Source organism: Tetranychus urticae, chromosome 2 (assembly GCF_039701765.1).
Source record: "Tetranychus urticae isolate SD_2017Ah chromosome 2, NJAU_TeUrti_SD_1.0, whole genome shotgun sequence".
NCBI lineage: Eukaryota > Metazoa > Arthropoda > Arachnida > Trombidiformes > Tetranychidae > Tetranychus > Tetranychus urticae.
The window spans coordinates 20,312,215-20,329,757 of record NC_142959.1 but is presented as its reverse complement, the minus strand read 5'-3'; the positions used below and the strand labels follow the sequence as shown (position 1 = coordinate 20,329,757).

General features: G+C 31.9%; 2 protein-coding genes across 2 annotated transcripts; both read right to left on the bottom strand.

Moving 5' to 3' along the window:
• Positions 1–5,878: 5,878 nt before the first annotated feature.
• Positions 5,879–9,166, bottom strand: LOC107370492 (uncharacterized). The gene is made up of 12 exons (XM_089267741.1): positions 8,954–9,166; positions 8,807–8,880; positions 8,576–8,747; positions 8,279–8,497; positions 7,999–8,213; positions 7,447–7,668; positions 7,271–7,378; positions 7,122–7,202; positions 6,900–7,062; positions 6,642–6,830; positions 6,473–6,587; positions 5,879–6,404 (listed from the first exon to the last, which is right to left on the bottom strand). The coding sequence occupies exons 1-12, from the start codon at positions 9,018–9,020 to the stop codon at positions 5,975–5,977; spliced, it is 2,055 nt and encodes a 684-aa protein (XP_089123867.1). The 5' UTR covers positions 9,021–9,166; the 3' UTR covers positions 5,879–5,974.
• A 556-nt stretch (positions 9,167–9,722) lies between these two features.
• LOC112539973 (uncharacterized) lies at positions 9,723–12,972 on the bottom strand. The gene is made up of 12 exons (XM_025162845.2): positions 12,822–12,972; positions 12,672–12,745; positions 12,440–12,611; positions 12,144–12,362; positions 11,864–12,084; positions 11,318–11,539; positions 11,143–11,250; positions 10,993–11,073; positions 10,774–10,936; positions 10,502–10,690; positions 10,330–10,444; positions 9,723–10,261 (listed from the first exon to the last, which is right to left on the bottom strand). Exons 1-12 carry the CDS (start codon positions 12,886–12,888, stop codon positions 9,835–9,837), a joined length of 2,058 nt encoding a protein of 685 aa, XP_025018613.2. The 5' UTR covers positions 12,889–12,972; the 3' UTR covers positions 9,723–9,834.
• Between the last annotated feature and the right edge of the window lie 4,571 nt (positions 12,973–17,543).

Sequence of the window (17,543 nt, the reverse complement as noted above, 5' to 3'; positions counted from 1 at the left end):
TCTGTAGATCCAAAGGAATACTTCAAATTCTTGACGGTTCATCATCACGTCCATCTGAATATAATGCTGATGAGATTCTTACTCTCACTCAACGTGACATCACCAGAAGAAACACCGAAATCAATGAATGGGATGTCAAAGATTCCACCGCTCAACAACTAATCATGCTTAGCATTGATTCCGAAGATGTAAGTCTAACAAGTTTATTTATTAATGCTACCACTGCTCATGAAATGTTTACCAATATTATTAATTTTAGAGAAGAGCGAACTAAACAAAGCTCATTCAGTGTCAAGAGAAAAATCATTGAAGTAAAGTTCACTTCGGCTCATACAGTTGCTAGTTATTTCTCCGAACTTGAGACTGCTATTAAGTTAAATAAAGATCGTAAAATTGATGTTGATGAAGAAAATCTTGTAATGAAAGTTTTAGATGATTTACCTATCACTTATGAAAATTTCCGACAAAATATTGAAATGAGAATTGATACAGGAGATTCAATTACCTTGTCTCAGTTGAAAGCAAATCTCCTGCGAACTGAAAAACGTTTGAATGAAGGTAACCCGAGCAAGAAAGGTGAAGCTCTGTTAGTCAAACCTGCTAATAAATTTCATTATAATGTAAAAGATAAGTTCTGTTTCAACTGCGGTTTGAAAGGACACCTGAAAAATGATTGTAGACGAAGACCAAACAACAACAACAATAATTTCAATAGAAATAACAATCACTACAATCAAAGAAACAATCTGAATTCTCAATCAAATAACTTCAGAAATAATTCAAACAGATGCACCAATCAAAACAGAAGTAACAACTATTCCAATAACAACAACAACTCCAACAGACATAATTACTCGAGCAATAACAACAATAATTTCAGAGGAAATAGAAACTTTCAGCGTCCTAACAATGTAAACTTACCCTCCAATAGAAATAATTATTCAAACAGAAATACCGCACAGCAAGCTAATTTAGCTTTGAACAATAATGAAAATGAAATGAGTGAACAACATGATATTGCTTATACAGCACATGAAAATAGATCAAATGAGTTAGTTTGGTATTGGGATTCAGGTTGCTCTTATCACTGTACAAGTGACATCCATAGTTTCAGTGAATTTGTTGAATTGGAAGAACCAATACCTTTGACAATTGGAGATGGAAATAAAATTACTGGTATTGCTAAAGGTACTGTATTAGCTGAATGTTTTGATGGTGAAAAGTGGAATAAGTGTAAACTTGAGAATGTATTGTTTACTCCTCGACTTGGTAAATTCAATTTGTTTTCATGGATGCAAGCAATGAAAAAAGGTTACAAGTTATTTTCCTCATTAGAAGGAACAGAAATTAGTGATAGTAAGTCGGGTAGAGTATTGATGACTTGTAGACCAGTTGGTAATTCATTTGTTTTAAATTTGAAGACACGAAAAGATGAAAATAGTTTTGCTCTAGTTGTTAGAGATGCTTCATTAAGCGAGTGGCATAAACGACTTGCCCATGTTAATGTCCATAAAATCATTGAAATGTCCAAAGAAGGTTTGTTACCTAAAATTAAGATTGATTGTGACCCTAATAAATTTGTTTGTGATGGATGTATGAAGGGTAAAATGTGTTCGAAGTCATTCAAGACTGCTGTATCTAGAGAGATGAAAGTTGGTGAAGCTTTTCATTGTGATCTTGTTGGTCCAATGGAAGTTTCATCAATTAGAGGTTCTAACTATGCACTAGTTATTAAAGATGAATTCAGTTCTTTTCGATCGATTTACTTTATTACTCATAAATCAGATACTTTTGCTAAAATTGATGAACATATTAAAGAGACTGAAAAGGTTACCGGTTCAAAGGTAAAAATAATGAGGTCCGACAATGGATTAGAGTTTGTTAATAGTAAGGTTGAAACAATTCTGAAAAATAATGTTATTTCTCACGAGTTGAGTTGTCCATACACTCCTCAACAGAATGGACTGATTGAAAGAGAGAATCGATCAATTGCTGAATTAGCTCGCTCAATGTTGTTCGCGAGTAAATTACCTAAAAAACTGTGGGCCGAAGCAATGAACACTGCTGTCTATGTAATGAATTTAGTAATTAACAAAAAACATAAAAGTGTAACACCATATGAGCTTTGGTACAATAAAAAACCTTGTTACGACCATCTTCGCGTTTTTGGTTGCGTTGTCTACGTTAAAATACCTGATCAACAAAGAAAGAAGTGGGACGCAAAGTCCAAGAAATGTATCTTCATTGGTTATACCCAATCAACAAAAAACTATCGTGTTTACGATCCATTTACCAACAAAATTAGTGTCACCTGTAATGTGAAATTTTCTGAAAATGATGACAATGGTAAAGCTACAATTGAAAGTGTTAACAATGATGAAGTTGTTAACTTGAGAAAATTATGTGGAGTCAATGATGAGGATGAAAATGAAGATGATAATGACTCTGGTAGTGATGAGACAATAATTTATGATCCACTTGATGAGGATGAACTTACCAACCTTAATTTAAAAGGAAATTCATTTGTTAACATGTGTCTTGCTTCTATTGCTGATAATTCATTGGAACCATTGAGTTATGACGAAGCAATTAATTCAGTAGATGCAGCTAATTGGTTGAACGCAATGAAAGATGAAATGAAATCTTTAAATGACAACAATGTTTATGATCTAGTTGAACTTCCAAAAGGTAAACGAGTAATTTCATGTCGTTGGGTTTACCGAATCAAACGTAAAAATGATGGAACTATTGAGAGATTCAAAGCTAGATTGGTAGCTAAAGGTTACTCTCAAAAATATGGAGTCGACTATTTTGAGACTTACAGTCCAGTTGCTCGTTACGACTCGATAAGAGCAATACTTTCAATTGCTGCAGCTAACAAAATGTATTTATTACAGTTCGACGTTAAAACTGCATTTCTTCATGGTGATCTCTACGAAGAGATTTATATGCAGCAACCGATTGGGTTTGATGATAAAAGTGGTAAAGTTTTCAAGTTAAAGAAAGGCTTGTATGGGCTGAAACAAGCTCCACGTCAGTGGAACGCAAAAATTGTTGAGTTTTTTACCAACCATAAATTCACTCAGTGTAAAGCTGATCAATGTATTTTTGTTAACAATCAAAATTTCCTAACAATTTGTGTCATTTATGTTGATGACGGTTTGGTTATTAGTACTAACAAAAATGAACTTGAAAAACTAACTAATTCTTTATCCAAAGCCTTCGATATGAAGTTTCAATCTCCTCAAGTTTTCGTAGGTATGGAAATAATTCAGAGTCCAGATCGTTCATCCATCAAAATCAAGCAATCTGCTTACATTAAATCACTACTCAAGCGATTCCACATGGAAAATTGCAAACCAATTGGTTCTCCTGGCGATCCTAACCTTAAATTAATTGCAACTAATGATGCTCCTGATGCATCAATTCCATATCAAGAGGCTGTTGGTGCTCTTCTGTACCTTTCCATCATTTCTCGCCCTGACATTACCTTTCAGGTCAACAAAGCAAGTCAATTTAATTCGTGTTATAATGACATTCATTGGGGAGCAATAAAGAAAATCTTCCGGTACCTTAAAGGTACAACTGATTATGGCATCATCTACAATTATCCGAATCCTGAACTTCAATTACATGGCTATTGTGATTCTGACTTTGGTGGTGATCTCGTTAAAAGAAAGTCTACAAATGGATTCACTGTGACTCTTGGAGATTCACCAGTTTCTTGGGCTTCAAGACTCCAGAAAAGTGTCGCCTTATCAACCACTGAAGCTGAATACGTTTCAATTAGTGAATGCACTAAAGATGTTTTGTGGTACATTCAGTTACTGACCGAATTACATGTTAATTTGACCACTCCAATCACAATTTACAGCGACAATCAAGGAGCGATCCTTTTATCGAAAAATAGTTGCGCACCGAAACTGACCAAGCATATTGATATGCGATTTCATTTTATTAGAGACCACCAAGAAAATGGTAAAATAAGAATTGAATACATTCCAACAACTAAACAACCAGCCGATATGTTAACCAAATCTTTAACACCAGTAAATTTAAGCAAATGTATCAATTTGCTCAACATTAGTTAATTGTGTTTGTTCCTAGCAAGGGAGGCTGTTGGTTGAAAATATCAACTTTACTTGATTTATTATAACTTGAACTAACCATTCTATCTTTCTAAATGTTCAATTTGACTTATTAGTCATGATTTACCTTTAATCTAAATTCATTTTCAATTTTTGACTTTTTTCACTTTTTCTCGTTTCATCTTCCAACATCACCAATAATGTTTCTGACTAACATTCAACACTTTATTCACTCATAGTTCATCATCATGAACTTAATGATTAATAATTAGTTTTGACCTGATAAGTCATTTAAGTATTAACTATGAAAAACCCTTATTTTGACCTTTTCCCATACATTTCACCATATGAAGCTACTGAATAAAGAACCTCTGGTATTACTCGATATTTTTACATATCGTTAGCTTCCTTTCATTGAGACAAATCTGTCGGTAACATTTGTTTACCTGTACGACTCATAGTTCATGAGAAAACCTCAGTTTCTCCATGAACTATGAACCCTCCAAAGTCCTAGGGAAAGTGTCCACTGTACCTCAACCATTCAACCTAATAACTTGATCCTTTCTTTAATCATTTACTATTCACCTACTCTAACTAACTACAACACCTAATTTCACCCCTTAAACCTAGAAGCTATTTTGACCCTTCAACTTGACCATTTTTACTTGCTTAAGCTATTTTCAACCTCTTGCTATCAACAAACACAAATCCCTAGAGGAACTCACATTCCTTGGTTTTCTTCCACTCATTCATCTTAACCGTCAAACAAACTCTTACTCACCGAGGACTCAAAAGGGCTGTCTTACCTGCCCTACTATAAATACCTAAAATGTCACCTTAACACTCATGGTGTATATTGTATGTCGATGGTGTACTTTTGTTGTCTGTTTAAACTTAACTAGTTTTGTATCTTTTTTGTATTGTCTTCTTGGTGTTAATTCACTTAAGTTGAATCTGTCAATTGCTTCTTCATCATCTTTAACAATTTTGAATAAACTTGTTTAAATTGAATATTTTGACTTCATGTCTGTTTGGTCTGAATATTGACCGTGTGTTTTGTTTTATTTGATTCATCTTAACCTTATTGAATTCACCATCATAACCAACAGAATCATATAATAAAGTTATAAATATCAATACAAAATATTTGTTTGCAAACATTTTTCGGGTGAAGCTTTAAAATAAACACAATAAGAATATCGAACTTCTAACTCTATACTTTAAATGGTTAAAGTTTAATAAAGCTTATTTCCATGGGCTTTCGCCTAGTTCACCGATTCTTTAATGTACGCCTACAGTTCGCAAACTCGTCATATCTGTTTTACGCCTCTTTAAAATTAGATCGGATGCGGAAAGGGGAGGAAACTCAATCAACAATCAAGAAATAGTTCACTTAATTGGATTTAATGTTTAGGCAAAATGATTTTTAATACTAATTAGTAATTATCATTCGTATTTTAGATAAGTTAATTTTTCAACAAAAGTATTTCCTTTTTCTGGTTCTTTGCTGGTCATGTTCTTGTACTTTTTATTGGTTTCAAGAACTTAGAAATATATTTTTTGTTGTTTTATGTTTGGTTATTATTCTGGTTGTTCATATTAAGACACAACTAATTAGGTTTCGAAATTACAAATTGACTCAACGAAGTGCCAGCCTTCAATTGAGGCACAATTGGCCTACACTGATTTGTATGATCCTTCAAGATAATTAGCTGATTAGCTCAGTAACACGGAATTGTATGAAAGTTGTGCATTTTTAGAGTGACGGTGAAACGGCTAATTAACAGCGATTTATTTAAAAAACATACTTTTATTGAAAGAAAAATTTTAATAAACAGATAAAAAACATTTCTGTCTTGATTTTATCATAGCAATGTTATTAGGAATCAGATACTTGATTTTAATAATTTAAGCGAAACGTAATCACGAAGAGAATAATTTCGCCATTGAAACAGTTTAAAGTCAAATGCAAACTTAGCAAATATCACAATAGTGATCAATATGGAAAATATGAAGAAGAATACGCAAGTTGAGCTCGATGACGCCTTTGCTGGACTATCAAAGCGTATACCATCTCCAATCGTAACATCAACTACAGCAAATTCAATACCCACAGAGCTGAATTGACTTCCATTCAAATTGAGATAAGATTTTTCAATTACTTTCAAAGGAACTTCTTCCGCAAGCCTGGATAAACGCTGATCTGAATTACTAAACACCATGCAATCCAATCCATTGTTATCTTTATCTGGTAATGAGTCTCCATGAGCAATTCCAAGACATAAATAATGGCCTCTTTCACAGGTAATAACGTAACTGAAAGATGATAACTTTTGATGATAGCAAGAAATTCATCTAAACAACTTATTATAAAATTAACGTACCTTAGATTGGCTTTGAAAGCTTGAAGACGTAAACATTCATCAATGGTTGATGTATGAATCTGACCAGATTCAGCTGATTGGATATTGAATTTATGCAAAACTCCTTTCTTTGATTCTAAGCAAAAACGATTTATTAGTTGAGCAGTTGATTTAGTTCCAAGAAACTTACCAAAGTAGGTAACAAATGAATCGACAATTTCAACCTTCGCCACCATATTTGAGTCAAAAAAGTTCAATTTGATCCAGTTTATTCTCAAAAATGACACATTCAATTTATCAATGAGCAAACTTCGGATTGCATCTTTGACATGATGGATATCGGCTTGCAATTTGTGAATTTTGTCTGCCAGCAAATGATCTGTTCATTAGAATGAAAAATATTATCTTATTATTGACTAGCAAATGTTAAATAAATATAATTTTTTACTTAATAATGAAATGTCTAAACGGAGAATAACTCTGTTTTTTCTGTCTTTGAAGCATTGATAATATGAACTGATTATGCGATGTAACTCATCTCCGTCTAAATAAGTCGAGGTTTCAAGCAAGCACACCCCTCTAACTTCGGTGAGATAGAAATTGGATGTAATCTAATAGAAAAATGCCATTATTTAATTTTGCAATCAGTTTAAATTTAAACTTATCTCACCTCATGAAAGAAGGATTTTGAATAAAGATCCATTTGAAAACAGAAATCTGCGATTCTTCCTCTTTCCATTGAAAATCTCGACTTAAGGTAAGAAAATTGTTTTAACAAAACGCAGAAAACTTCTTGATTTTGTATAAAATGAAACTTACGGCATTATGTGGCTCTAAATAGGTTTTTACAGCCAAATCATACTTTACATTCCCAACCATTGCATTGTATACAGTCTCAATCAATAATTTTTTGCTGTGTGATTCAACCTAATTAAGTTTCATAAAAAAATGTTTTTGTTCGTTTATTTGATGGATTAAACTTTTGTTGTACTCACCGGATTCTTAGGAAAATATAGTGCCTTTGCAAACTCCTTTACATAGTTTTCTGATGCCACATAACTGAATTCATCATCAACACTGCTTGATTCAATGGCACATTCATTGCGACCAGATGGAATGTATTTCAAACCAAATTTACGATCATAAACAAATTTGAGGTGGAATCGTTTATTAATGATCTCGACCGAGGTAACGGAATCCAATGATGTGGTTGAAAGCTATAATATTTATTAACAATACAATTATAATGCAATCCGAAAGTGTTGTAAGTTGAAGTTAATTAAAAGCAGTTGAATAATAGAACAGCAATAATTTTAGAGATTGTTGGATTACAAACCTTTTGGCATAAGTTAAATAAATCATTTTCTATTTCTATCAATTAGTTCGTTGATTTGACCTACTCTTCATCATCAGAAACACAGCTGCATAGATCTTGCAGCTAGGCTAGCAATTGAATAAAACTTATGCTTATATCATTTTACTTGCAATAATATCAACTATATTATTATACAGCCGAGCTTGACACAAGGTGAGCAAAAATCACTTACCTTAGTTGTTCCATGTTCTTTATCAACTCCCAATTCGTTATATTTAGTAATTGATTCATTGAATCTGTAGTGAATACCTTTTGTTGATATTGGAGTGTTTGCTTTTTCTAAAGACTCAGTTTGTTCCATGCATAAAATTAGGCTTACACTATTATGATTTCCATCGTAAAGAGGGTTGTTCTCACTATCACGTATTTCCATGTATTTAGTCTGGTCTGAATTTGCAGATTATTTATGCAATGAATTACAATACTACTCAATTTATCTTCTTTAAACAAACCTTGAAAACTTGAGGTCAGGTAAAAAGTACCACAAGGATAAGTTATCTTTACATGTTCCCAACTTCCTTGATAAATATACATCTGTTTTTCACGATCTTCACACAATATCATACGATAAGGACCCAACAACAGAGCGGCTTTTACAATCGGAGTTATACGTGGACTGATTCCCTTTAAATTTTTATCCAACAAATGAGCACTCCGTGCACACTCATTTTCTGATCAATAAATGCATAGTTTAAAAGTGAATAGAGACAATTTTTCACTTAATTTGAAAAATGTGATAAATTACTTACGAACACAGATCAATGAAATGTTTTGAGTTTTGAAATCACGATACATTTTTATTTGAGTTTCTCCCTCTTCTTGGGTTATTAATGTAACGATCATGTTTTTTTCATCGCCAAACACTGACTCTTCTATCAACCAATTCTTTGAAATCCAATCATAACCATTTTGAATATATTCCTTTATAAATTAATCGCTTTTAAATAATTAAAGTCAGTTGATCAAGTGAAAAAACTTACCTTATAACTTAATTTAGCTTTTAATAAGAAATTATTTCCTAGTCCGGATAATTCATTGTAGCCTTGTTTATAAGCTGTTTTATGAGAGTTTGAAGAAATGGAGAAATGAATCAATTTAGTTTCATAGAAGTTTTTGATAAAAATTACCTTCGTTCAATCTGGTTAAATTGTATAATATTATAAATATCAACACAAAATATTTATTTGGAAGCATCTTTCGTGTAGAAGTTTAATGTAAAATACTGTTGGGATTATCACAATTGGTTAATGACGCTATTGTTTATAATCTCAAAACATAAAATCTAATGAAACAATTTTGTATAAACTCAAGATTAATATGTAACTTTACTTTATGACGCCTTCAATCCCCATGCTTCATCACATCAACTCAACACCCTCTTCCTTGAATTAAATGAGGAAAGACAAAAGTTATTCAATCTGTAACAAGTCGCTACTATTGCTCGATTGAGTTACAACCCAATGATCAATCAAATTAAGGTTCAAAATACTTATTAGTTGAAAGCTAGATCAGATGTGAGATTGTTAGGGGTTACATGAAAGTTTTAGCAATCAATTTTCTTCAATCAGATTTGTTCAATATAATTAATACATAATGTATAACAATATCGAATGAGCATAAAATATAATGCCTCACTGTTAATCAAGCGACTTTGACAATCGTAAAAATGAGTTTATTTCGGTAAATTATTACTTCGAGTGTTTAGAAAATGAATCCCAATTGATTGGCGTTAAATTAAATATAAATCATAAACTTATAAATGTTAAGATTGCTGGGACTTAAATTGAGGCACGAGTGGCCTACACTAAGTGTGATCACTTCAAGATAATAGCTGATTAGAGAAGTAATGCAATAATAGTACAGTCATGCATTTCTATAGTAATGGTTTGACGGTTGATCGAATGGCAGAGATTTGTTGACAAAACATACTTTTATTGAAGACAATAATTGAGTAAACACATTGCAAACATTTCTGTCATTGATTTTGTTATTGCAATTTTATTAGGAATCAGATGCTTGATTTCAATATTTTAAGCGGAACGTAATCACGAAGAGGATGATTTTGGTTTTGTGACAGTTTATAACCTGATCCGAACGCAAAAAATATCATAATGATCAATATGGAAATTATGAAGTAAAATGCGGAAGTTGAGTTTGCTTTCGTCTTCTCTGAACTAGCGAAGTGTACACCATCTCCAATCTTAACATCAACAACAGCAAATTCAATATCGGAATAGTTGAATCTACTTCCATTCAAATTGGAATAAGATTTTTCAATTACTTTCAAAGGAACTTCTGCCTGTAGTTTGGTTAAACTTTGATGTGAATTGTTATATAGCATACAGTCCAATCCATTTTCATTTTCATCTGGTAAAGAATCTCCATAAGCTATTCCAAGACATAAATAATGGCCAGTTTCACAAGTTATAACGTAACTGAAAGATGATTAGTTTCGATGATAGCAAGAAATTCATCTACACAACTTATTATAAAATTAACGTACCTTAGATTGGCTTTGAAAGCTTGAAGACGTAAACATTCATCAATGGTTGATGTATGAATCTGACCAGATTCAGCTGATTGGATATTGAATTTATGCAAAACTCCTCTCTTTGATTCTAAGCAACAACATTTTATTGATTGAATAAATCATTGATCAATTTTAAGAAACTTACCAAAGTTGGTGACAAATGAATCAATAATTTCAGCCTTTGCCACGATATATGAGTCGAAAAAGTTCAATTTAATCCAGTTTATTCTCAAAAATGACACATTCAATTTATCAATGAGCAAACTTCGGATTGCATCTTTGACATGATGGATATCGGCTTGCAATTTGTGAATTTTGTCTGACATCAAATGATCTGCTTATTTTAATAGAAAATATTTTCTTATCATTTTTTAGCAAATTTTGAACAAATATATCAATAATAAATAATACTTTTACTTTCTAATGAAATCTCTAAACGGAGAATAACTTTGTTTTTTCTGTCTTGAAAACATTGATGATATGAACTGATAATGCGATGTAATGCATCTCCGTCTAAACTAGTTGAGGTTTCAAGCAAGCACATCAATCTGACTTCAGTGAGATTGAACTTGGGTGAGATCTAGTAGGAAAAAGGACATTATATTTGCAAATCATTTCAATTTCAACTTATCTTACCTGATTCGAGACAAATTTTGAATAAAGATCCATTTGAACACAGAAATCTTTGAGTCTTCCATTTTCTACTGAAAATCTTGACTTAAGGTAAAAAAAAATATTTTACGAAACCGCAGAAATCTTTTTGATTTTGTATAAAATGAAACTTACGGCATTATGTGGCTCTAAATAGGTTTTTACAGCCAAATCATACTTAACATTCCCAACCATTACATTGTGTTCAATCTCAATCAATAATTTTTTGCTGTGTGATTCAACCTAATTAAGTTTCATAAAAAATGTTTTTGTTCGTTTATTTGATGGATTAAACTTTTGTTGTACTCACCGGACTCTTGGGAAAATAAAGTTCCTTTGCAAACTCCTTTACATAATTTTCTGATGCCACATAATTGAATTCTTCATCAACACTGCTTGATATAATGGTACACTCATTGAGACCAGATGGAGTGTATTTCAAACCAAATTTACGGTCATAAATAAATTCGAGATATAATCGTTTATTAATGATTTCGACTGTTGTAACTGAATCCAATGATGTGATGGAAAGCTATTGACAATCCGCAAGTAGGTTAATTATAATTAGTTGAATAATAGAAAAGCAATAATTTCATATAATGCTGATTACCAAATTAAATTCGTGATACTTTTGGACATAAGTGAATCAACACATTTTCTAACCCTATCAATTAGTGCGTCGTTTTGAGCTACGCTTAATCATCAAAAGCAAAGCTGCATAGATCATGCAGTCAGGTTAGCAATTGAATAGAACTTATTTACTGGTGATAATACATTGGTGTATTATACTGTATACTATATATTATAATTATTACATGTATATAGCCGAGCTTGAAACAAGGCAAAAAGCACTTACCTGAGTTGTTCCATGTTCTTTATCAACTTTCAATTCGTTATATCTAGTGATTGATTCATTGAATCTGTGGTAAATACCTTTTGTCAACACTGAAACGTTTGCTTTTTCCAAAGATTCAGTTTGTCTTATGCATAAAATTAGGTTCACTTCATAATACCTTTCATTCGTTAAAGGTTTGTTCTTACTATCACGAATTTCCATGCATTTAGTCAGTCCGGAATCTGCAGATTATTTATGGAATGAATTTAAACTTTACTCAATTCATCTTATTGAAACAAACCTCGCAAACTTGGGGCCAAATACAAAGTACCACAGCTATAAGTTGTCGTTACATATTTCCAATCTCCAAGCAAAATATACACACGATTTTCAGTAGCTTCACACAATATCATACGATAAGGTCCCAACAGCAGAGCGGCTTTCACAGTCTGAGCTATACTTGGAATGAGTCCCTTTAAATTTTTATCCAACAAATGAGCATTCCGTGCACACTCATTTTCTAGTCAATAATTTCCCATTTTAAAAATGTATACAAACAATTATTCAGTTGATGTGATAAATTGTTTGGTTACTTACGAACACACACCAATGAAATGTTTTCAGTTTTAAAATCACGAAATACTTTTATTTCGATTCCTTCCTTTTCCTCGGTTATTAATGTAACGATCATGTTTTTTTCATCGCCAAATACCGACTCTTCTATCAACCAATTCTTTGAAACCCAACCATAATTATTTGGATTATATTCCTTTATAAAATTGATCAATTCGCAAATAATTATTCAGTTGATCAAGTGTATAAAACTTACCTTATAACTTAATTTAGCTTTTAATAAAAAACTAGTCCCTAGTCCAGATAATTCCTTGTAACCCTGATCATAACCTGTTTTCGTGAGAGTTTGAAGAAATGGAGAAAGATATCAATTTGGTTTGTATAAAAGTTTTTGACTAAAAATTACCTTCATTCAATCTGGTTAAATTGTATAAAATGATAAATATAAACACAAAATATTCACTCGGGAACATTGTTGCACGTGAAAGTTTAATATCAAATACTGTTAGCACTGTCACAATTGATTAATGACGCTATTGTTTATAATCTCAAATCATAAACCTAATGAAACAATTTATTAATATTAACAAAGTAAGATTAATATGTAACTTTACTTTATGACGCCTTCAATCCCCATGCTTCATCCCATCAACTAAACACCCTCTTCCTTGAATTAAAGGAGGAAAGACAAAAGTTATTCAATCTGTAAAAAGTCACTATTGTTGCTTTCTTGGGTTACAATCCAATGATCAATCAAATCAAGGCTCAAAACACTTATTAGCTGAACGCTAGATCAGATGTAAGATTGTTAGGGATTACATGAAAGTCTAAGCAATAAATAAGATCTAGTAAGCTAGTTATCGATACTAGTGTTGTGCTCGATCGATTCGATCATCGATTTAATCGATTATCGCTTGCCAACTTTGTGATCGATGATCAACATGGAAAATCGAAAATCGAAAAAGAGTATGGTTGCCGTAAGATATTAGATTGGGGTTAAATTAAAAACTGAAATTAAGATTAATTAGGATTTATAAGTTTAGAGCTAGGATAGAAACGCTCAAAAAAAGTCAAAATTAAAGCGTCAAAAATGTTAATTTATTATGCGTTCACGATTCTCTACCAAAATGTTACATTTTATAACTTTTATATGTTGTGTTTCAATGTTTTGTTTACATTAAAAATCGATCGATTTAATCGATTTTTTGAGTTTTTAATCGAAAAAATCGATCAGCCCTAAAATCGAAAATCGCCCATCACTAATCGATACTTATCAAATTAGCTTTTATTAAACAAGTGAAAAACAGAATTTTCAGATTTCAAGGAAGATCAAAATAATGGGGCCTGGGTCTACTGTGCATTAATCCAGTATTAAGCATTCTTTCACTCAATGTTCCCTGTAGATTTTCTGGGCTTGTAAACGATATACAGTTAATGATTTGAAAAAAAGGAATTCTTTCGATTGTACTTTTATTCGAAATTTCAGTGCGAAAACATGAATACATTGATTCTAAAATGAGTTTGAGTTTTCATTTTCCATAACATATTCTGTTAAAAATATTTTAAAAATTTGATATACTGTGTTTGCTGAAATATTTTATAAAATCAGTTGTTCAAGTCAAGCAATTTCATCGAAACTGAATCAATAAGAGGACTATTTGGACGTTAAGACAGTTTAAAGTCTAATGCAAACTTAAAAAATATCACATCATTGATCAATATGGAAATAATGGAAAGTATGATAAAATACGAGAATCGGTCTCAATTTAGGCTTTTCTTGACGAATAATTTCTTCTCTTGGTTTCTTTTCAACGGATTTTATATCTTCAATAGTAACATCAACAACAGCAAATTTAATATCGCATTTTAAATTTGTACGTAATGCCGGAATGCGGAATGAATTCGCACATTATGGCAAAGGTACGAATTTTCGATTCAATTATTAATAACTTTGGTAAGTTTCTTTGAGTTGAAAAAGTTGGCTAGTAGTAATAGAAATACACAAGATAGCTTCTTTTTCGATAATCGATATTGATTTATAATTTCCATACATTTGATAATGTATACAAACCTTTGCCAATGTAACTATCCAAGTGACTTACTTTAATTTACCTTACTTTTCCCAAGGCATTCGTACCTTGATAATACATAAGTTAGATTAACCTTAATAATTATTGTACCTTTGACAATACATTCTTACCTTTGGTAATTCATACAGCGATTAATCTTAAATTTTTCATGATTGAATGCAATTAAATAAGTTTATTGCCTTGACTTCATTTATTTTTAACTTTGATCTTCAATCAAAGCATACCTGCAAGGCATACTGTGCTTTAGCTTAATCAGCTTTTGGAGGGATGAAGGTAAGAGAAGATTAACTATGATCGTGTATCAAAACTTATTCAAAAGAAATAAAATACTTAACTTTAATAACTTTTGTAACTAAGAAAGGTGGCACAGCTTCAACAATCAACAATCAAATTCTATGCGAAAACCATGCAGGGTAGATTTGGCTGTCCTTTAATCGCAGTTTGCAACATTGTTGCAAGCAAAGATCAACGTTAACTACTTTTTGCATCTTTAATACTATGAGAAGATTGCAAGAAGATGGTCACGCTGGGAGCGAAATAAATTTTCTTTCAGTATTGTAAAGCTACTCAGAGTGAATCGTTTTAACCAATCATGGATATCGTTGCAATTTTGATACAGAACGAAGTGACAGTTTGATTGCATTCTAATAATTAACTACCGTCATGCATGTAAAGGTACACTGTGGATTGTAAAATAACAAGAATAATCTGGTTTATGCAGAATAGATTGGGATGGCAAATGAGGGAAAAGAGAAATCAGAGCAATCTTTGCGGCAGTTTGAATTCATCGTTCGGCCAAACTTGTTTAAAATTATACCCTCATCTCCTTCAATTGTATGATCAACAGTAAGTTTATAATCTTTGTGTTTGCTTGCAATGACTCTTGACCGTTTTTCCTCTCTTCCACTGGTAAAAGAAACTTAGTTACATCTTAAAGGTAGGTCAAAGGTAAGGTTTTTCAAGTAACTATCCGTTTACCGATCCTCCTTTTCTCTTTGTAAATTACTATTAATTTTTGTGAATTTTATGATTTTTGTGCTTCTCGTGACTTTGTATGACTTTTCATGGCGCATTATGTTCCATTGCATGGTTTATCTAGTTTGTTTTTCATCACATTCGCCATGCTCATCAGCAGCCACTGAGAAAATCAACACCAGAACCAGCATTAGAGCCTACAATCAATTCACATTCAATATTCGTTGATCCTCTGGTAAATATTCACCAACAATCAACCTTCAACAATCAACCTTCAACCATCAACCACCAAGCATCAACCACCAACTCAAAAAAAAAGTTTATTAAACTTTTCTTAGGTTGATTTAGGTTAGGTTAAATTGTCATATGCTGAAGTGTTTTTTTATGCTCCGTAAGCTCATATTCGCCTTCAACAATTGAATTTATTGTTTCTCACCTAATCTTGAAGTTTATTCATAATTAATCTTGTGAGCCTCTTGGTTGGTAACTTCTCAGCTTGAGTTTACCTCCAAATACACTCAATAGTACAGGTAATAAAACAAGACCATGAAGTGCTCCAATAATACCGGCAAATTTAGTCAATGTGATTCAATCTTGTGCGCCTCTTGGTTGGTAAATTGTAACCAGTGTTGACTTCAGGTGCATAATACAAGTAAACGTTTATCCCCGTTTGAATAGAGAGGAAAATAAAGAAATATATCAATAGAAATAAATGTTGAACATTATATAATTTAGTTTAAACGCAACACTAATCTATTTACAAAATGACAAACCACCAGGCAAAATGAATTGATGCAAAGTAATGGAATGTCCCAGTGATGAATATGAAGGTAGATAAAGGAGATGAAAGGGGTGAAGGTAAGAGAAGTTTAACTATGATCGTGTATCAAAACAAAGGTAAATGAAAGGTAAAACAAAGGTAAAAACAAAGGTAAATGAAACGTTAAATAAAGGTAAAAGAAAGGTTAAAAGAAAGGGACAAAGGTAGAGGGAGGGTAATAGTATAGGTGAAAGGGTGGGGTTTAGGTATAGGTTAGGGCATGCGCAAGGACATATAGGTAAACAAAGAAAGATGAAGGTAATGTAAAGGTAAAGTAAAGGTACCTTTACCTCTACATGTAAACGTACATTAACATGTAAAGGTAAAGGTAGAAAAGGTAAAGGTTGCGAAAAAAGGGTTAGGGAAAAGACATTAGATTTTTTTTGTTGCTGCTGTCGTTGATGGTGTTGATTTAGCTACAAAAAACAGACAAAAAAAGGCGAAAAAATACCCAAATAAAACAAAAGAAACTGTATAAAACTTAATAAAAAACCTTGATTGTGTTGTTGATGTTGATGTTGTTGATGTTGATGTTGTTGATGTTGATGTTGATGTTGATGTTGATGTTGATGTTGATGTTGTTGATGTTGATGTTGTTGATGTTGATGTTGTTGATGTTGATGTTGTTGATGTTGATGTTGTTAATGTTGATGTTGTTGGTGTTGATGCTGTTGGGGTATATGCTGTTGCTCCTGTTGATCCTGTGAAGAAAAAAAATCATGGATGTTAATAAAAAAAGATTGAATGAAAAATAAAGACTTACCTTTGTTGTTTTGAACAAAAAAGGCCAAAAAATACCCAAATAATTAAAAAAAACTAAATAAAAACTGAATAAAAAACTTTGATTGTGTTGTTAATGTTGTTGCTGTGCATAAGAGAGAGCATCCCTTTTATATGTTTCCGTATTACCAAAATTTTTCATTTCATGTCTCGCTGAAAAAAGTTGAAACATTTGTGCAACGATGAGTATCAAGATAATTATTCAACATTGAACTTAGTATCATTATTCAGTTCGTTGATTGTGCATCTTAAAATCGCTACATTTGTTTAACCAAGAATAACGTAAAACAATTAGCTTAACTTACTTTATTTAGTTCAAAAGTATCATTATTTAAACAAGAAAGCAGAAAAACTATCATGTTCAAACTAATTGCAAACAATTAACCTTAAACTTGAACTTACATAATTGTTTCATGAAGTCCAAGAATAGTCCCACATAAATTATCATATTCATTCAACTTAC